The 21996-nt window shown below is 51.9% G+C and overlaps 2 protein-coding genes across 2 annotated transcripts; both read left to right on the top strand.

Moving 5' to 3' along the window:
- Positions 1–2560: 2560 nt before the first annotated feature.
- LOC142767437 (uncharacterized) lies at positions 2561–5095 on the top strand. Its single transcript, XM_075869102.1, has 2 exons — positions 2561–2655; positions 2739–5095. The coding sequence occupies exon 2, from the start codon at positions 2778–2780 to the stop codon at positions 4434–4436; it is 1659 nt and encodes a 552-aa protein (XP_075725217.1). The 5' UTR covers positions 2561–2655; positions 2739–2777; the 3' UTR covers positions 4437–5095.
- A 9306-nt stretch (positions 5096–14401) lies between these two features.
- LOC142767436 (uncharacterized) lies at positions 14402–16936 on the top strand. The gene is made up of 2 exons (XM_075869100.1): positions 14402–14496; positions 14580–16936. The coding sequence occupies exon 2, from the start codon at positions 14619–14621 to the stop codon at positions 16275–16277; it is 1659 nt and encodes a 552-aa protein (XP_075725215.1). The 5' UTR covers positions 14402–14496; positions 14580–14618; the 3' UTR covers positions 16278–16936.
- The last annotated feature ends 5060 nt before the right edge of the window (positions 16937–21996 follow it).

Here is a 21996-nt window from a genome sequence, read left to right as displayed (position 1 = left end):
TAGTAGTCGGCTCTATGATATCGTGTTGAAGCTGGAGCAGGACGTCCTGCGCCGACAGATGTGGGCGAAAGCCAAACATCGTGTCGGCAAAGGTCCTCCTGGCCTCCAAGTAGGCGGAAAGGCGTTCGCGAACCATGGTTTCTATGAGTTTGCCTGCGCAAGACGTAAGTGAGATGGGTCTCAGTGCCTCAATACTAATGGACTTTGCCGATTTGGGAATGAATGTCACGACCGATGTGGTCCATTCCGTTGGAAGCGGAGAACCGTCCCATATCGAATTTATAAGCTGGAGTAGCGAGAGGTGTGCTTGGTCGGGAAGATTTGCCAGGAGCGATACTGTGATTCCGTCGCGTCCAGGGGCCGTGCCCCGTCGCATTTTCGTGAGTGCAAATCGTAAATCAGAAAGTGTGTATGGGGCGTCGAGGTCGGTGTTCGGGGCGCCGGAATACGTATATGCTGGGCCTGCGGGATCAAATGTGCGGCAGATGTAGCGGTCACAATGTTCTCGCGCGAGTTCATCCGTAGTGCCCTGAAAGGCATGCAGAACACGGTGGAGCTGGCGTTGCGTTTCTCCCCTGGTGGTGGAGGGATCGAGAAGGCTTCTAAAGAGTCGCCACGCACTCTTAGAGCTCATCTGCTTTGCAGCCTTCGAACAGGTGTCTGCCCAGTTAGCATCGGAAAGTTGTGCGGAGTATGCGGCCGCCTCTGCAGTGAGCGCCTCAATGCGAGCGCGAAGTTTCCGATTAAGTTTGTTGCGTTTCCAGCGCCTTATGAGCCCGCGGCGAGCGTGCCAAAGATGTAGGAGGTGTGGATCGATTGCAGGAGTCAAATTAGAGGTTGCAAGGGTGCGAGTGTTCGCTTGTTTCATATGAAGAGCGTATGATGTCCACGCTGCATATTCGGTCGAGGAGAGGCCAGCGGGGAATGGTTGCATTCTGAACCGAGTCCAATCGGTGAGACGGGCTTGGCCCCAGTGTTGGCGCATTTTCTGCCGCGGTGTGAACGAAATGCGGAGTAAAAAGTGATCGCTGCCTAGGGTTTCGCCTAAATTCTCCCATGTAGCATCGCGGATGTGACGGGTGAGGGAGAGGTCGGGGCATGTGTCTCGCGTGACCGAGTTGCCGGAACGTGTGGGTTGTGCCGGATCGGTAAGAAGCGTCAGGCTCAGCGAGGAAATGAGCTCCTTGAGCTCTCTGCCCCGGGCCTTCTCGTAGTGGTAACCCCAGTGAGGGCTGCGGGCATTAAAGTCCCCGACAATCACCAGTGGTTGTCGGGCCGCTATACGCAGCGCCCGGTGGAAGAGATGCGCAAACGAAGCCCTTGCAAGGCGAGGGGGACAGTACACGTTTAATATATGTATTGATGGTTGGCCTCTCCGCTGAGACAGCACTGATATCATGCAGTAGTCGTAAGGAAGATCCAGATCGAGGTCAATCTGTACCGCCGTGTAAGCTTTATGCACGAGGAGGCATGTGGTGGTGCCGCCTACATAGGAGCAGTATCCAGAAAGGGATGGAGCAGGGCCAGATTCTTGGAGCGCCAAGACGGCCGGCTGAGAGCTAAGTGAGCTGAGGAAAAGGGAAAGATGTGAACGCTTTCGCCTGTTCCCGAAGCCTCCAGGGTTCCACTGTATGATCTCGAATTTAGACGCAATGTTTGAACGGGACGTACGATTGGTAGCCATCGTGACTGTCTTAGGTTTTATATTTGGTCCTCCATGTCCCGCTCGGATTCCTCAGAGGCAGGGAGGGGCACGGAGGCCGGATTGTCCGACGGCGGGGTGGTGGTAGCCACCTTACGACGACGCCGTGGAGCTGTACCCTCACTGCTCACCGAGCAGGAGCGGGAACGCGATGCCTTGGGTTGAAACTGGGTGATTGCCCAGGCTTGAATAGCCTGGGTAACCTCTACTACTATGCGTTGGACCGAGAAGCTGGTGAGGAGGTGATTAATCGAAGCTTCGACGCGCGTGAGGCGTTCCTCTACGCGCGGGGTGCGCTCTTCGCTAGGGAGAGTTTGGTTAGCGGGCAAGATAACCTGAGGTGCCCCAGGAGCCTCAAGAGCTTCTGGAGTAGATGTTGCACCGGTTCCGAGTGCTGGAGTACAAATGGTTGCTTGAACCGGCGGTTTAATGGGAGTGGGCTTAGCGCTAGGACTAAGCTTGGACGTAGCTGGCGTAGCTGCCTGGACAGAGGAGGCAATACCGGATGGCCTTGCAGTGCACTGTTGTTGCGGTTGAAGTCGCTTATTTAAGAGTTCGAGTTGTTTAGTTAAAAGAGAATTTTGCTTTTGAAGTGCCGCAACTTGCTGGCGAAGGGCCGCAAGTTCGGGAGAAGGAGGATCGACAGAAGGGGGTGAGAGAGGCTTAGAAGCAGCTTTCCCTGCCCAACTGCTCACCTGAGGTACCACCGCTGGTGCTTCGAGCGGGGGGAATGCCTGAGTGTTGGCGTGGAGTGGTGGAGCCGACTGATACAGGTTGGTGCCGCTGTCTGGCTGTGACGAACATGAGGTGGTCCCTCGAGCAGATGTTGAGGGCTGCTTGGACGCCGAGGATCCCGATCAAACGCTGACGTGTGTACGTTTGGCTCCGGCTACTTACCGTGTTATGACCACCTCTTCAGGTCCTTGGACCCTGGATCACACATCACACCAACTGTAAGTGGACCTGGCACCCATTCGACACCTTGTTGGGATGTGATAATGCTCCTTGAGAACAGTGCTGACTGTTTATTGTTCAGCTCGACCGCTTCCGCGCTAGGCCTAACCGCCGGCCTAGTATGAGTGGAGGCGCCCAGCGCGACGCGGCCAGCGTCGCAGCGGGCGTCGCTGCTGGAGGCGACGCCGCTCGCTCATGGCGTGCTCTACATGCTGACCTTCGTCCCACTGGTTCATCGGCTGACACCTGCGCAGCGGATCTGAAGAAACCATCTTCATGGGAGCCTAAACCTCCACCACTGCCCGATGCGGACTACAAGGTGATTCTTCGGATACGCGGGGGTCTCGACTGTACCAAGTTGCACCCCTGTGTCTTACGACAACTCGTTCTCAAAGCAGTTGGACTTCCCATCAGCAGCCCTGATCAAATCAGGGTCAATCCCACCAGTCACACAGTGCTCGTGAGTACGTCAAGCATGGACCGAGCAGATTTATACCACAACATCCGGACCTTAAAGTTCAACGGAGTCCCCTACGAAGTCGTCACCCACGTTGCCGACCCTGTAGATTCTTGTCGTGGAAGGTTTCATCTCCCTCTGGATTACGCTGACGAGGAAATCCTTCCAACCCTCCAAAGATGTAATCCAGCCATGACCATTGGGGCCGCTCGCCGACTGAGCACCACCGAAACCATCTTGGTTGTTTTCCGTGGCACGCACGTCCCTTTTTACATCAACTACGAAGGCTGCACGCTTCGCTGCCGCCCATTCCGACTGAAGGTGGAAGCCTGCACCCGTTGCCGAAAAATTGGACATCGCCAGGATGTCTGCCCCTCTACTCCCGATGCAATCTGTCACAAGTGCGGACTGAAGGATTCCTCAATGGACCATGAATGTGAACCCGTCTGTGTCGTGTGTGGTGGAGCTCACATCACCGGTTCCCCATTGTGCAAACAGCGTTACAAGACTAAGACACCTAAATACCAGACACCTAAGCCCTCAGAAGTTCCATCATCCCGGACACCGAGCCTTAATCGCTCGCAAGAGCGTGGCCCACAGCGGGGTCGCAGCAAGAGCAAGAGGCGGGGCCCAAACTCGACTCCCAAAGAACTTGACTTCCCGACCCAGTCAACGAACCCCCATTCCACCAGTCATCTGCCAAACCCATTAAAGGTAAGCTGGGCACAGGCAGCTTCCTCTAACTGCTCCTTATCTCAAAACATTAGCCTAGAAAAAGTTCTAGCTGAAAACGCTAGCCTCAAGGCAGAAATTCAAAAGTTAAAGCTCGAGCTACAATCCCGAATGCCCCTTAGCAATCTTTCGCAGCATTCCGAACCACGATCTTTCATTCCTGCTCAATCGCCCCCTGCTGTTGAACCCACGATACCTCTTCCTCCTACTGACATGGACACTACAATGCCTCGAGACACCTCCCAGCTGCCACCCTCAAATAAGCGCAAAACCCCTGCCACACCACGCGAAGAAGAATCTCTCAGCGACACAGTTCTAACTCTTAACGATAGGATAAACGCCCTCGAAAATAAAACACAGAAGAAATTCGCCGTCATTGAAAGTAAGATTTCTCACATAGAGAGCAGATTCACAGCTCAGGAGACAGGCCAAGCTGCCATAAATGACAAACTTGACAAGTTTCTAGATTTTGTACAAACTCAAATGCAGCAGACCACTGCATGGATTGCGGCCGTCACGGCCAATAATCCAAATATAGCCGTACCCGCCTTCTCTCCTACACCCCCTCCCGACAATGGCTGCAAACCCTAATCGCTCGAACTTTGTAGTATGGCAATGGAACTGCAGGGGGTTCCGCAAAAAGAAAGCGACTCTTCAACAATATTTGGCCTCCTGCCCCAAACCCCCTGCAGTCATTGCCCTACAAGAGACCCACGGAAACATAACTTTTCCCGGTTACAGTGTACACCAAACTAAATCTCTAAATTCTCCCGATACTGCAATATTAACGCAAAAACATTTGACGGTAACTCACTCTAATTTCGACGGCGTCGATGTGGAGCACAACTTTTTGGAGGTCCTTCCTTGTAAAACTCAAGAATCGCCTTTATACGTATTAAACGTCTATAGTAGGCCACAGGCGAAACACCATCGCTTCAATACTCTCTTTGCCCGAGCCATTGCGGCCGCGAAACATCACCCTCTCCTAATACTTGGTGATTTTAATGCACCAAATCAAGTATGGGGCCACTCTGTTTCTACACCCAAGGGTAGGGCTTTGTGGGTTCACATACAGGATCACCGCCTCACCCTCCACAACAATATAGACATGCCCACTAGATTAGGTAATAGTGTAGCTAAAGATACATCTCCCGATCTTACACTCAGCCATCGCGTTCACTTTGTCACATGGACCAACCTGAACATTAACTTCGGTAGTGACCACTACATTATTCAAACTACCATACACTTCCGACACAAACCTTTAGCTCCCAAGCGCCTGAGCCTTATTAACTGGAACAAGTTTCGCGAGGCCCGTCACTGCTCGGCGCCTACTGAGATAGATGATATCTCGGAATGGGTACAGCAATTGCACACTGACACAAAAACGCATACCACCATGTTACCACCTGATACGCCTTTTACAATAGTTGACACCCGACTTCTTCACATGTGGGAAGCTAAGCAATCTCTCCTCAAACGCTGGAAGAAGAGGCGACATAATCGCCGACTGAGACTGAGAATTGCGAGACTCGATTTGCAAATTCAGGACTATGCCATACAGCTTGCTTGTCAACAATGGACCCAGAAATGCGAAAGCATGCATGGCCACCTAGACAGCAAGATGACATGGCAGCTCCTGCGGCATTTATTAGACCCTACCATATCACGTACCGCAAATAATCATCACATTAACAAACTACTTCACTCGCACAAAGGTAACTTAAACACTCTTTTTAATGATCTTCGCGACAAACACCTACCCAGCGCGTATCGATACGATGCACCTGACTATATCGGACAACCAAATGATGATCTCAGTAGCCCCATAACGGAGGCTGAGGTTAGACACGCGCTTGCGAACCTTCGCACCTCATCTGCACCAGGCCCTGACCTCGTCAATAATAAACTTCTCCGCAACTTAGATGAAAACTCAATTATAGCCCTCACTAAATTTTTTAACCACTGCTTCGACACTTCTACCTTGCCGGCTGCGTGGAAGGACGCCAGAGTTATTTTCATACCAAAACCTGGTAAGCCCATAAACACAGCCAACCTACGTCCGATTTCCCTCACTTCATGCATCGGAAAAACACTTGAACATGTAATCCTCAACCGCCTTAGCAAATTTATAGAAGAACACAACTTATACCCTCACGAAATGATAGGCTTCCGTAAATCCCTTTCCAGTCAAGATGTCATGCTTCGACTGAAGCATGACATCATTATCCCTAACTCTAGCCTCGATACTCAAGCAATTCTCAGTCTCGATCTCCATGGGGCTTTTAACAATGTCAGCCACACTGCCATATTGAGTGAACTGAGCGCTATAGGCGTTGGTAAAAAGATTCATGATTACATATCTGCGTTCCTTTCGAACCGTACGGCAACTATTTACATTGGGTCTGAACACTCTTGTTCTTACTCCTTGGGGAGTTTCGGCACACCTCAAGGATCAGTGTTATCACCTTTCCTTTTTAACATCGCGATGATGCCGCTGGCTCGAACGCTGAGATCCATATCAGATCTCAAATTTTCACTTTATGCAGATGATATTACCCTCTGGATGACAGGCGGCTCCGATGGTCACATTCAGGAAACTCTGCAGACTGCTGCTGACAGGGTGGTGGTTTGTGCGGGTAACATGAATCTGACCTGTTCACCCACTAAATCTGAACTGCTCCTCCTTCCTGCCCATCGGGGCTCGGAAAAGCACATCTCTGATATACAAATAACACTGAACAATACACCCGTGCCTAAAGTTGACAGACTCAGGGTGCTTGGACTACACATACAACGAAATCGACTAAACACACACACCATTAAAGCACTTCAAACAACTGTGGACCACACTCTACGCCTTATAGGCAGGATATCTAATAAGCATGGCGGGCTACGAGAGGCAGAGCTCCTCCGCCTCATCCAAGCCTTCGTCCTCAATAAAGTGACTTATTCTCTCCCTTATCTGTTCCTTCTGAGAAGAGAACAAAATAACGTAGACACTTTGTTACGTAAAATCTACAAATTCGCTCTCGGAGTCCCCATTCGAACGTCCACCGCACGGCTCATGGAGACAGGCACATTGAACACCTTAACTGAACTTATTGAAGCACACTTAACTTCACAATATGCTCGTCTTTCCAACACACAGACCGGAAGATACATACTCGATACCCTCAGTATCAGGCCAACTCCAACCACTAACGCCAAACACACTATTCCGCGTGAAATACACAAGAATCTACTCATTCCGCCGCTCCCTAAAAACATGCACCCTGTGCACCACGAGCAACGTCGACGACAGCGTGCAAAAACTCTCGAAAAACGATTTTCTACTTCTAAAGAAGTGCTCTACGTTGACGCTGCCGAATACAGTACTCGTCCTTTTTTCGCCCTCTCAGTTGTGAATTCGCTAGGTCAGATATCTGCTGCTGCTTCTATTTCTGCTTCCTCTTCTGAGGAGGCGGAAGAAGCAGCCATAGCTCTGGCCCTTACAGTTCCAAATTATTCACTTATTATTAGTGATTCAAAAACTGCCATCTACAATTTTGGAGCGGGTAGGGTGTCCAAAACAGCCCTCTCCCTCCTTTTGGCCCATCCCCCGCAACAAGACACGGCTTTAATATGGACTCCCGCGCACGCGGGCCTTGCCGGTAACGAGGCGGCTCACGCCAGCGCCCGAGGATTTACGTTCCGGGCGCAGGCGCTGGAAGAGCCAGGCCCCGTTTCGACAACGGCACCGTTTGCTGCGCGGGATCGCCTTTTAACATTTCACGACATCTGTAGTCACTACCGCCTTGGTCGTTTATCCTTACCGCCGCTAACGTCGAAATCCATACGAAGGCGCGAAGTACTGTGGCGACAGCTGCAGACTCACACCTTTCCTTCTCCTTACATTCTTCACCTCATGTACCCTTCTCTTTACCCGTCCTCCTCCTGTAAATATTGCTCCGCACAGAAAGCAAATCTTAATCATATCATGTGGGGGTGCCCTAAGCACCCCCCTCCACCGTCCCTTCGAAAACTAATTAGTAATGAGGAGCAGTGGGAGGCTGCCATGCGCAGCTTGAAACCCGACGTCCAGGAGGCCATCCTGGGTTGGGCAGAGAGGGTTGCGGAGGACTATCGAGCGTAGCAATCTCTCCTCATCTCTCTTCCATTGCACCTTTCCTTTACAAAGGAAAAATAAAGTTTATACCTACCTACCTTAGCTCTCCTGGCCGTTCCAATAATGGTATCGATCCCAAACTTGATATGGCATAACATGACTGTATGAAGAAGAAATTTGAGTAGTCATAACATGAAAATCATGGCATGTATGTCATGAATGCTATAATTTACATTTCACGGTCCTGCAGCTCTTGCGGTGGTTTCGTTCACATGGCATGTTGGAAAACTAGTATGGTATGGCGCGATTGCTTGGCGAATACAAGCGACAGACCCTAACATGAAAATCATGACATGCGTGTCATGTAACAACATGACTGCATGCCACGCTCATGCGCCTGCGGCCATTTCGCTAGCGTCACTTATGCCATATTTGGTATCACAGTACTTGAATAGATGACGAAGGTATGTGACTGGCGCAAACATGATAATCATGAGATGCGTGTCATGTAACAATATGTCTACATGCCAGGCTCATGATGCGCTCACTGCCGTTTTGCTAGTTTCATATATGCCAAATTTAGTAATACATGACGCCAATTTAGTAATACATGACGCCAATGGATTACGAAGGTATGTGAGAGGTGCAAAAGTGATAATCATGAAATGCGTGTCATGTGAGAAGATGACTACATGCGACGCTAAAGGCGCCAATACATTTCGACGTGACGCGATGCGCGTGCTCGCCGGCGCATCTTTCTTCGCGTCACGCCGGCATTGCCCCGCCAGCAGCCGGTCTTGCAATATACTCGCAGGCACGCGCCGCGCTGCGTTGCTTTGACGAATGTGCGTTTCAGCGCGTCCGGCGTACCACCGTCACGAAAAGAGAAAGACGCAGCGTTGTCTGGATAACGCGTCGGCGGGAAATGCATCATGTTGCATAACGTGCTGGTCGCCGTCGGGCCGCGCCCGATGGACGCTGGTCGCGCCTGGCGCAATGCTATAGAGGGCTCGCGTTTTGCTAATGTAGCGTGGCTGCGCATAGCGTGCGCGCGCGTCAACGCTACATTGGGGTATATTAGGCCCTTCATGAGGCGCTCGCAGCCGTTTTTCTAGCTCCATCTATACCAAATTTGGTGTTACGTAACGTAAATAGATGATGGAATATATCACTGGTGCAAACATGACAATTCTTACACGCGTGTCACGTAAGAACATAACGACATACCACGCTCTTAGCGTGCTCGCGGCCGTTTCGCTCACTCCACATGTACTAAATTTGGTATCACGTGACGTAAATATATGACAACGGTAAACGACGTATACAAGCACGATAGTCATAGCACCGAAGTCATGTATTGCATCATTGAACGCCACCTCGTAACGTTGTGCTGATTTTAAAGTGACATATCAACATTTCTCACTCGTGCTTCGCATATAATCAATTCCCACTACTCGTGGGATCTGCCTTTTTTATAAATATATCATTACCATTCTGCCATCGCTTAACATCGATCTTAAGGTTGGTGCACACCGGTGACTAGCAGTGGTTGCACGGCCATTTGCGACTGGTCGCAAGCAGTCGCGAACGGTCGCAAACAGTCGCAAAGCGACTCCTTTCGCTAGTCACTTCCTGACTAATTTTTCAGCCACACGACCGCAGTCGCGAAGCTGCTGGAACCAATCAACGATGCCCAGAAGTGACGTCAGCTTTTGTTTAAATTTGTGCTCATTGTCTTTTTTTTGTTTTTTTCTCTTGCGCAGGCCCCCTGCCTACAGATACAAACGAGTGCGTTCCTCGGGGTCTGTGCCACCATGGCCACCACGGAGTACTTGGCTTGGAGATAGGTGGAGCGCAGCAGATGAAGCAAAGTGTCGAATTTACGTATAAAAAATGAATTGTGTGCCATCTTCTCCCGTATTCAAAAGCGCTTTTAGGGTGGTGGTGGTAAAAAACATTTATTTCAGAAAAGTTTACTAGAGAGTGCCGACGTGGCCCATCGGCGTGCTAGAGTGGCAAGACCCTATTCCGGGACGCCAGTGGAGCTGGAAGCTGCCCTTGCGCGCTCCACCAAGGAGCGTTGTGCAGCTAAGGTAGAGCAGCCGAGCAGGTGCTCCTCCCAAGCCTCTCTAGTTGGGATAGGAAAAGGGGATGAGAAAGGGACGGGATTAACTGGGCACGATGCTACGACGTGATATGTGTCGGCGAGCACATGACAGGTCGAGCAGGTGCCATTGATTTCCGGCAAAAAGTGCCTGGCGACCGCCGGACTGATAAAGGTGTTCGTCTGCAGGCGGCGTAGCAGTCGTTCGTCCGCTTTCTCCAAACCGCGTGCGGGGTCCGGGTAGAGGCGGCGCGAAGCCCGGTAATAAGCCAAAATTTCGCGAAAGCGCGTCAGGTAGGTATTGCCAGATTCCGTCTCGGGACATGGAGGCGCAACGGCCCGGACAGGAGAAGCGCGGGCAGCGGCATTTGCCGCCTCGTTGCCGGGCAGGCCCGAGTGGCCTGGGGTCCACACTATACGAATGGGATGAGGGTTAAAGCGCCAAGAGGCTGCCTGTAGTAGGCTAGCCGCCAGCGGAGCAATGGAACCCTGAAGGTACTGAGAACAGGCCGAGCGCGAGTCCGTCAGGATGGTGCGTGAGGCAGGGTGAGAGGCGGCCAAAGCTATGGCAACCTCTTCAGCGTGCGTTACTGTGTCTGCTCGAAAGGAGAGGCCATCTACGTGTTTGCCCTCTGTAATCACGGCAGCCGTGAAGTGACCCGAGGGGGAGGGACCCGAGACGTCCACGTAGAAAACACCAGGACGATCGGAGTGTCGCGTATGAAGGGCCGCGGCACGTGCTAGTCTACGGCCAGGATGGAGGTCGGGGTTCATATTACGGGGTAGAGGTTCCACCCATAGCTTTTGACGCCAGAGCTCTGGTACCGGCTCCAGAGGGTCTTGGTCAGATATCGGGTTAAGGCCAAGTCTGTGTAGAAGACGGCGCCCTGAAGGCGTCTGCGACAGTCGATTGATTTGGTTAACGCGATGAGCTTCGCGCATCTTTGCAAAGGTGTTGTGTACCCCCAGAGCCGTGAATCGGCTGTTGGAAGTTGCAATAGGTAGGTCCAGAGCGGGTTTGTATACTGAACGAAGAAGGACGTCCAGCTGGTGCTCGTGTCTACGACGCAGGCGAAGGTAAGGCAAGGCGTAGAGGACGCGACTGGTCACAAACGCGTGGGCCAATTGGAGGGACTGAGACCCGCGGAGGCCGCCGCGCTTGGTAGACACTCGCCGTATCATGCGGCTCACCTGTTCGCTGGTGCGTCTGAGGCCTGCTATTGTGCCCTTTGGATCCAAGGATGATGTGAGGTGAAGGCCAAGAACCCGAATACTTTGCACTGACGGGACGGGCCCGGACGGAAGAAAAATTTGAGGCGGTGGTAGCGGAGAGACTGAAAGAAGAGCCGATTTAGCTGGAGAGCACTCCAGGCCGCATGAACCTGCGTAGGTGTCCACCAGAAGGGCAGCCTTTTGCAGGCGTTCTTCGATTTGCTCTAAGGAGCCGGTGTTGGTCCAGATTGTGATATCGTCCGCATATAGTGCGTGTTGTATTCCCTCGACCTCGCTTAGAAGAGAGGGGAGGTTCATCATCGCCAGGTTAAAAAGCAGAGGAGACAGGACTGCCCCTTGAGGTGTACCCCGCGTGCCTAATAAATAAGGGCCGTGTTCGGTAGAATTAAGGCGAATGAAGGCGGTGCTATGTGATAGAAACGCGCGAATGTAGTTGAAAGTCTTCTGCCCGCAGTTTGTGGTAGACAGGTTAGTGAGTATAGTGCTGTGTTTGACGTTGTCGAACGCCCCGCGGAGATCGAGGGCGAGCACGGCTTTATGGTTATGGCGCATAGTAGTCGGCTCTATGATATCGTGTTGAAGCTGGAGCAGGACGTCCTGCGCCGACAGATGTGGGCGAAAGCCAAACATCGTGTCGGCAAAGGTCCTCCTGGCCTCCAAGTAGGCGGAAAGGCGTTCGCGAACCATGGTTTCTATGAGTTTGCCTGCGCAAGACGTAAGTGAGATGGGTCTCAGTGCCTCAATACTAATGGACTTTGCCGATTTGGGAATGAATGTCACGACCGATGTGGTCCATTCCGTTGGAAGCGGAGAACCGTCCCATATCGAATTTATAAGCTGGAGTAGCGAGAGGTGTGCTTGGTCGGGAAGATTTGCCAGGAGCGATACTGTGATTCCGTCGCGTCCAGGGGCCGTGCCCCGTCGCATTTTCGTGAGTGCAAATCGTAAATCAGAAAGTGTGTATGGGGCGTCGAGGTCGGTGTTCGGGGCGCCGGAATACGTATATGCTGGGCCTGCGGGATCAAATGTGCGGCAGATGTAGCGGTCACAATGTTCTCGCGCGAGTTCATCCGTAGTGCCCTGAAAGGCATGCAGAACACGGTGGAGCTGGCGTTGCGTTTCTCCCCTGGTGGTGGAGGGATCGAGAAGGCTTCTAAAGAGTCGCCACGCACTCTTAGAGCTCATCTGCTTTGCAGCCTTCGAACAGGTGTCTGCCCAGTTAGCATCGGAAAGTTGTGCGGAGTATGCGGCCGCCTCTGCAGTGAGCGCCTCAATGCGAGCGCGAAGTTTCCGATTAAGTTTGTTGCGTTTCCAGCGCCTTATGAGCCCGCGGCGAGCGTGCCAAAGATGTAGGAGGTGTGGATCGATTGCAGGAGTCAAATTAGAGGTTGCAAGGGTGCGAGTGTTCGCTTGTTTCATATGAAGAGCGTATGATGTCCACGCTGCATATTCGGTCGAGGAGAGGCCAGCGGGGAATGGTTGCATTCTGAACCGAGTCCAATCGGTGAGACGGGCTTGGCCCCAGTGTTGGCGCATTTTCTGCCGCGGTGTGAACGAAATGCGGAGTAAAAAGTGATCGCTGCCTAGGGTTTCGCCTAAATTCTCCCATGTAGCATCGCGGATGTGACGGGTGAGGGAGAGGTCGGGGCATGTGTCTCGCGTGACCGAGTTGCCGGAACGTGTGGGTTGTGCCGGATCGGTAAGAAGCGTCAGGCTCAGCGAGGAAATGAGCTCCTTGAGCTCTCTGCCCCGGGCCTTCTCGTAGTGGTAACCCCAGTGAGGGCTGCGGGCATTAAAGTCCCCGACAATCACCAGTGGTTGTCGGGCCGCTATACGCAGCGCCCGGTGGAAGAGATGCGCAAACGAAGCCCTTGCAAGGCGAGGGGGACAGTACACGTTTAATATATGTATTGATGGTTGGCCTCTCCGCTGAGACAGCACTGATATCATGCAGTAGTCGTAAGGAAGATCCAGATCGAGGTCAATCTGTACCGCCGTGTAAGCTTTATGCACGAGGAGGCATGTGGTGGTGCCGCCTACATAGGAGCAGTATCCAGAAAGGGATGGAGCAGGGCCAGATTCTTGGAGCGCCAAGACGGCCGGCTGAGAGCTAAGTGAGCTGAGGAAAAGGGAAAGATGTGAACGCTTTCGCCTGTTCCCGAAGCCTCCAGGGTTCCACTGTATGATCTCGAATTTAGACGCAATGTTTGAACGGGACGTACGATTGGTAGCCATCGTGACTGTCTTAGGTTTTATATTTGGTCCTCCATGTCCCGCTCGGATTCCTCAGAGGCAGGGAGGGGCACGGAGGCCGGATTGTCCGACGGCGGGGTGGTGGTAGCCACCTTACGACGACGCCGTGGAGCTGTACCCTCACTGCTCACCGAGCAGGAGCGGGAACGCGATGCCTTGGGTTGAAACTGGGTGATTGCCCAGGCTTGAATAGCCTGGGTAACCTCTACTACTATGCGTTGGACCGAGAAGCTGGTGAGGAGGTGATTAATCGAAGCTTCGACGCGCGTGAGGCGTTCCTCTACGCGCGGGGTGCGCTCTTCGCTAGGGAGAGTTTGGTTAGCGGGCAAGATAACCTGAGGTGCCCCAGGAGCCTCAAGAGCTTCTGGAGTAGATGTTGCACCGGTTCCGAGTGCTGGAGTACAAATGGTTGCTTGAACCGGCGGTTTAATGGGAGTGGGCTTAGCGCTAGGACTAAGCTTGGACGTAGCTGGCGTAGCTGCCTGGACAGAGGAGGCAATACCGGATGGCCTTGCAGTGCACTGTTGTTGCGGTTGAAGTCGCTTATTTAAGAGTTCGAGTTGTTTAGTTAAAAGAGAATTTTGCTTTTGAAGTGCCGCAACTTGCTGGCGAAGGGCCGCAAGTTCGGGAGAAGGAGGATCGACAGAAGGGGGTGAGAGAGGCTTAGAAGCAGCTTTCCCTGCCCAACTGCTCACCTGAGGTACCACCGCTGGTGCTTCGAGCGGGGGGAATGCCTGAGTGTTGGCGTGGAGTGGTGGAGCCGACTGATACAGGTTGGTGCCGCTGTCTGGCTGTGACGAACATGAGGTGGTCCCTCGAGCAGATGTTGAGGGCTGCTTGGACGCCGAGGATCCCGATCAAACGCTGACGTGTGTACGTTTGGCTCCGGCTACTTACCGTGTTATGACCACCTCTTCAGGTCCTTGGACCCTGGATCACACATCACACCAACTGTAAGTGGACCTGGCACCCATTCGACACCTTGTTGGGATGTGATAATGCTCCTTGAGAACAGTGCTGACTGTTTATTGTTCAGCTCGACCGCTTCCGCGCTAGGCCTAACCGCCGGCCTAGTATGAGTGGAGGCGCCCAGCGCGACGCGGCCAGCGTCGCAGCGGGCGTCGCTGCTGGAGGCGACGCCGCTCGCTCATGGCGTGCTCTACATGCTGACCTTCGTCCCACTGGTTCATCGGCTGACACCTGCGCAGCGGATCTGAAGAAACCATCTTCATGGGAGCCTAAACCTCCACCACTGCCCGATGCGGACTACAAGGTGATTCTTCGGATACGCGGGGGTCTCGACTGTACCAAGTTGCACCCCTGTGTCTTACGACAACTCGTTCTCAAAGCAGTTGGACTTCCCATCAGCAGCCCTGATCAAATCAGGGTCAATCCCACCAGTCACACAGTGCTCGTGAGTACGTCAAGCATGGACCGAGCAGATTTATACCACAACATCCGGACCTTAAAGTTCAACGGAGTCCCCTACGAAGTCGTCACCCACGTTGCCGACCCTGTAGATTCTTGTCGTGGAAGGTTTCATCTCCCTCTGGATTACGCTGACGAGGAAATCCTTCCAACCCTCCAAAGATGTAATCCAGCCATGACCATTGGGGCCGCTCGCCGACTGAGCACCACCGAAACCATCTTGGTTGTTTTCCGTGGCACGCACGTCCCTTTTTACATCAACTACGAAGGCTGCACGCTTCGCTGCCGCCCATTCCGACTGAAGGTGGAAGCCTGCACCCGTTGCCGAAAAATTGGACATCGCCAGGATGTCTGCCCCTCTACTCCCGATGCAATCTGTCACAAGTGCGGACTGAAGGATTCCTCAATGGACCATGAATGTGAACCCGTCTGTGTCGTGTGTGGTGGAGCTCACATCACCGGTTCCCCATTGTGCAAACAGCGTTACAAGACTAAGACACCTAAATACCAGACACCTAAGCCCTCAGAAGTTCCATCATCCCGGACACCGAGCCTTAATCGCTCGCAAGAGCGTGGCCCACAGCGGGGTCGCAGCAAGAGCAAGAGGCGGGGCCCAAACTCGACTCCCAAAGAACTTGACTTCCCGACCCAGTCAACGAACCCCCATTCCACCAGTCATCTGCCAAACCCATTAAAGGTAAGCTGGGCACAGGCAGCTTCCTCTAACTGCTCCTTATCTCAAAACATTAGCCTAGAAAAAGTTCTAGCTGAAAACGCTAGCCTCAAGGCAGAAATTCAAAAGTTAAAGCTCGAGCTACAATCCCGAATGCCCCTTAGCAATCTTTCGCAGCATTCCGAACCACGATCTTTCATTCCTGCTCAATCGCCCCCTGCTGTTGAACCCACGATACCTCTTCCTCCTACTGACATGGACACTACAATGCCTCGAGACACCTCCCAGCTGCCACCCTCAAATAAGCGCAAAACCCCTGCCACACCACGCGAAGAAGAATCTCTCAGCGACACAGTTCTAACTCTTAACGATAGGATAAACGCCCTCGAAAATAAAACACAGAAGAAATTCGCCGTCATTGAAAGTAAGATTTCTCACATAGAGAGCAGATTCACAGCTCAGGAGACAGGCCAAGCTGCCATAAATGACAAACTTGACAAGTTTCTAGATTTTGTACAAACTCAAATGCAGCAGACCACTGCATGGATTGCGGCCGTCACGGCCAATAATCCAAATATAGCCGTACCCGCCTTCTCTCCTACACCCCCTCCCGACAATGGCTGCAAACCCTAATCGCTCGAACTTTGTAGTATGGCAATGGAACTGCAGGGGGTTCCGCAAAAAGAAAGCGACTCTTCAACAATATTTGGCCTCCTGCCCCAAACCCCCTGCAGTCATTGCCCTACAAGAGACCCACGGAAACATAACTTTTCCCGGTTACAGTGTACACCAAACTAAATCTCTAAATTCTCCCGATACTGCAATATTAACGCAAAAACATTTGACGGTAACTCACTCTAATTTCGACGGCGTCGATGTGGAGCACAACTTTTTGGAGGTCCTTCCTTGTAAAACTCAAGAATCGCCTTTATACGTATTAAACGTCTATAGTAGGCCACAGGCGAAACACCATCGCTTCAATACTCTCTTTGCCCGAGCCATTGCGGCCGCGAAACATCACCCTCTCCTAATACTTGGTGATTTTAATGCACCAAATCAAGTATGGGGCCACTCTGTTTCTACACCCAAGGGTAGGGCTTTGTGGGTTCACATACAGGATCACCGCCTCACCCTCCACAACAATATAGACATGCCCACTAGATTAGGTAATAGTGTAGCTAAAGATACATCTCCCGATCTTACACTCAGCCATCGCGTTCACTTTGTCACATGGACCAACCTGAACATTAACTTCGGTAGTGACCACTACATTATTCAAACTACCATACACTTCCGACACAAACCTTTAGCTCCCAAGCGCCTGAGCCTTATTAACTGGAACAAGTTTCGCGAGGCCCGTCACTGCTCGGCGCCTACTGAGATAGATGATATCTCGGAATGGGTACAGCAATTGCACACTGACACAAAAACGCATACCACCATGTTACCACCTGATACGCCTTTTACAATAGTTGACACCCGACTTCTTCACATGTGGGAAGCTAAGCAATCTCTCCTCAAACGCTGGAAGAAGAGGCGACATAATCGCCGACTGAGACTGAGAATTGCGAGACTCGATTTGCAAATTCAGGACTATGCCATACAGCTTGCTTGTCAACAATGGACCCAGAAATGCGAAAGCATGCATGGCCACCTAGACAGCAAGATGACATGGCAGCTCCTGCGGCATTTATTAGACCCTACCATATCACGTACCGCAAATAATCATCACAATAACAAACTACTTCACTCGCACAAAGGTAACTTAAACACTCTTTTTAATGATCTTCGCGACAAACACCTACCCAGCGCGTATCGATACGATGCACCTGACTATATCGGACAACCAAATGATGATCTCAGTAGCCCCATAACGGAGGCTGAGGTTAGACACGCGCTTGCGAACCTTCGCACCTCATCTGCACCAGGCCCTGACCTCGTCAATAATAAACTTCTCCGCAACTTAGATGAAAACTCAATTATAGCCCTCACTAAATTTTTTAACCACTGCTTCGACACTTCTACCTTGCCGGCTGCGTGGAAGGACGCCAGAGTTATTTTCATACCAAAACCTGGTAAGCCCATAAACACAGCCAACCTACGTCCGATTTCCCTCACTTCATGCATCGGAAAAACACTTGAACATGTAATCCTCAACCGCCTTAGCAAATTTATAGAAGAACACAACTTATACCCTCACGAAATGATAGGCTTCCGTAAATCCCTTTCCAGTCAAGATGTCATGCTTCGACTGAAGCATGACATCATTATCCCTAACTCTAGCCTCGATACTCAAGCAATTCTCAGTCTCGATCTCCATGGGGCTTTTAACAACGTCAGCCACACTGCCATATTGAGTGAACTGAGCGCTATAGGCGTTGGTAAAAAGATTCATGATTACATATCTGCGTTCCTTTCGAACCGTACGGCAACTATTTACATTGGGTCTGAACACTCTTGTTCTTACTCCTTGGGGAGTTTCGGCACACCTCAAGGATCAGTGTTATCACCTTTCCTTTTTAACATCGCGATGATGCCGCTGGCTCGAACGCTGAGATCCATATCAGATCTCAAATTTTCACTTTATGCAGATGATATTACCCTCTGGATGACAGGCGGCTCCGATGGTCACATTCAGGAAACTCTGCAGACTGCTGCTGACAGGGTGGTGGTTTGTGCGGGTAACATGAATCTGACCTGTTCACCCACTAAATCTGAACTGCTCCTCCTTCCTGCCCATCGGGGCTCTGAAAAGCACATCTCTGATATACAAATAACACTGAACAATACACCCGTGCCTAAAGTTGACAGACTCAGGGTGCTTGGACTACACATACAACGAAATCGACTAAACACACACACCATTAAAGCACTTCAAACAACTGTGGACCACACTCTACGCCTTATAGGCAGGATATCTAATAAGCATGGCGGGCTACGAGAGGCAGAGCTCCTCCGCCTCATCCAAGCCTTCGTCCTCAATAAAGTGACTTATTCTCTCCCTTATCTGTTCCTTCTGAGAAGAGAACAAAATAACGTAGACACTTTGTTACGTAAAATCTACAAATTCGCTCTCGGAGTCCCCATTCGAACGTCCACCGCACGGCTCATGGAGACAGGCACATTGAACACCTTAACTGAACTTATTGAAGCACACTTAACTTCACAATATGCTCGTCTTTCCAACACACAGACCGGAAGATACATACTCGATACCCTCAGTATCAGGCCAACTCCAACCACTAACGCCAAACACACTATTCCGCGTGAAATACACAAGAATCTACTCATTCCGCCGCTCCCTAAAAACATGCACCCTGTGCACCACGAGCAACGTCGACGACAGCGTGCAAAAACTCTCGAAAAACGATTTTCTACTTCTAAAGAAGTGCTCTACGTTGACGCTGCCGAATACAGTACTCGTCCTTTTTTCGCCCTCTCAGTTGTGAATTCGCTAGGTCAGATATCTGCTGCTGCTTCTATTTCTGCTTCCTCTTCTGAGGAGGCGGAAGAAGCAGCCATAGCTCTGGCCCTTACAGTTCCAAATTATTCACTTATTATTAGTGATTCAAAAACTGCCATCTACAATTTTGGAGCGGGTAGGGTGTCCAAAACAGCCCTCTCCCTCCTTTTGGCCCATCCCCCGCAACAAGACACGGCTTTAATATGGACTCCCGCGCACGCGGGCCTTGCCGGTAACGAGGCGGCTCACGCCAGCGCCCGAGGATTTACGTTCCGGGCGCAGGCGCTGGAAGAGCCAGGCCCCGTTTCGACAACGGCACCGTTTGCTGCGCGGGATCGCCTTTTAACATTTCACGACATCTGTAGTCACTACCGCCTTGGTCGTTTATCCTTACCGCCGCTAACGTCGAAATCCATACGAAGGCACGAAGTACTGTGGCGACAGCTGCAGACTCACACCTTTCCTTCTCCTTACATTCTTCACCTCATGTACCCTTCTCTTTACCCGTCCTCCTCCTGTAAATATTGCCCCGCACAGAAAGCAAATCTTAATCATATCATGTGGGGGTGCCCTAAGCACCCCCCTCCACCGTCCCTTCGAAAACTAATTAGTAATGAGGAGCAGTGGGAGGCTGCCATGCGCAGCTTGAAACCCGACGTCCAGGAGGCCATCCTGGGTTGGGCAGAGAGGGTTGCGGAGGACTATCGAGCGTAGCAATCTCTCCTCATCTCTCTTCCATTGCACCTTTCCTTTACAAAGGAAAAATAAAGTTTATACCTACCTACCTACCTGAGGGCTGCTTGCGTTTCCGATATTTTCGATATTTTGCCGTGCAGCCACTGGTCCCAGTCTCATTGGCGCCGTGGCAGAGGAGGCACTTGGGGTGGCAGCCGTGGGCATTGAGACCTGCAGGTGCGGGGGTTCCACATTTGGCACACTGCGTTGGAGCGGGGTGAGGACACTGAGGTGGTCGATGGCCGATGGTACCGCACTTGGTGCAAACCGGGACCGTTTTCTTGTAGGCGCGGATGTACGTCGCCACGCAGTGGTAGAAGAGGAAGCGGGGTAACTTCGTGCCCTCGAAAGTCACCACCGCCGCCGCGGAATCTCCGAGTTTGCGGACCGCAAGGATAGTACCTCGAGGCCAATATAGTTCAGACTTTATCTTTTCCGGGCTTTCAGCAGGGTTTACGTTGATGACGCCCCTGCATGTATCCCCTGGTGCCTTGGCGTGGCCTCGAACGGGCAGCTGCTGATCCCCCACTTGCAGCTGGAAGTCCCCGAGGAGTCGCTGTGCCATAGGCAAAATGGTGGTGCTACAGACCAAGATGTTCTGTTCCCAGATTGGCCACACTTGAATTTGCGTGGTAGTCCGGTCGCCGAGGTAGCTGCGGATGGCGTCGCCCGCGCGATCGGCCGGGACAAATGTGCGTAGCTCGCAGGGAACGCGAGGTTTAACTACTACGATGTAGTCGTCGCGAGAGAGGCGAGGAGTCTGATGCGGACGCCACTTGCGTTGCTTCACTGGCTGCGAGGACGGAGCAGAGGTAGGCACACCACCGGAGGGATGGAGCGCCGGCGTTCCTTGCAAGGCTGGGGAATGGCGGCCAGCTGTGGCGTCTCGTTGTTGTTGAGACGCAGGCTTCGATTTCGCTTGCTTGCGTTGCCACAGTCTCACCATGTCGTCGAGGTATTCATCTTCTGATGGCATGGTGTTTTCGGAGGATGAAATCTCCATAGACAGCATTTGGCTTGAGGTAGGATCATAGCCCGTAACCACGTTAGCGGCCGCCATCGCCGGGCTGAGAGCCCTTAGCGAGGCGGCGTTGTAGCCGGGAGTGAAGGACGTCCCTCAAGTTGTCAAAACTGGACCCACCTGGACGAAGGTGTTGTCTAGGCGAAGCGGAGAACTTGGCGGTGACGATAAATCCAAGTTTCAGGGGTACCAAGGTGGATGTCCGCAGAAATAGCATAAAATCTACGGAGGCGATGTGGAGTGCGTCCGTCACCATCGAGCGCTCGCAGCGCCCCCCCTTTTAGGGGTGGAGCTGTTTAAGGCGTGGGCTCTGCGTCCCTTCTATGTAGCACTCTCCCGTTTAGTTCTTGCAGTGTTCACTAGATGGTGGTACTTGTAGCTGATGATGAAAAGATGCAAGATGTTATAAACTAGACGGTGGTACTTGTAGATGATGATAAAAGATGCGAGATGCTATAAAATAGGAATTATGTCACATATGGCACGTGTCATTGGTGGAACGCAATCGTTCGACTTATTGCGGCGACGTACGCTAAGTGGAGCGTTGTAATAAAATCAAGTGGCCAAAATGTATGGAGGATTCATGGTTTACCAGGTTTACCTTCGGAGCTTCGCCCACTCATTATTATTCACTTTGTGGACATGGTTGCACTTTTTTTTCTCTAGAACTTGACTTGCCACCGCCTTCAGTGCAGTGCGTTTGGAACGCGTTTGTGCTTCATGCCTTGGCACCGATTAAAGACACCGCGTTCGAGACGCGTTTGTGCTGCATTGGAGGCTGTGGCAAGTCAAGTTAGATTAAAGGATCATTTCTAAATACGCGCCACTCTCAGAAATCCTCCTCGTCATCTCAGAGCAGCTCGCGAGGTAGGCGCCTTGCATGGCCGGCCAAATATAGTCAGCGAATGGACGGTCACAGCCACCACCAGCTTTTCGGGGCGAAGCTCCTTAAAGCGGCACCCGTTCATCCCTGGTATTAGTAGTAGTAGCCGTAGTGGGTAACCAGTCTTACATTTTGACCTCCAAGGTGATGCCGGTGGGCGATTTCTTCTGTGCGTTGTTGAACAATAAAAAATTCGCTGCGTGCGCGTTAACGAAAAGCCGAATTGTCCTTTCTCTCATTCCCCCTTTGC

This window comes from Rhipicephalus microplus, chromosome 7, assembly GCF_043290135.1.
Source record: "Rhipicephalus microplus isolate Deutch F79 chromosome 7, USDA_Rmic, whole genome shotgun sequence".
NCBI classification, from domain to species: domain Eukaryota; kingdom Metazoa; phylum Arthropoda; class Arachnida; order Ixodida; family Ixodidae; genus Rhipicephalus; species Rhipicephalus microplus.
The sequence above is the reverse complement of the archived record's forward strand: the minus strand, read 5'-3'. Positions and strand labels throughout refer to the sequence as shown.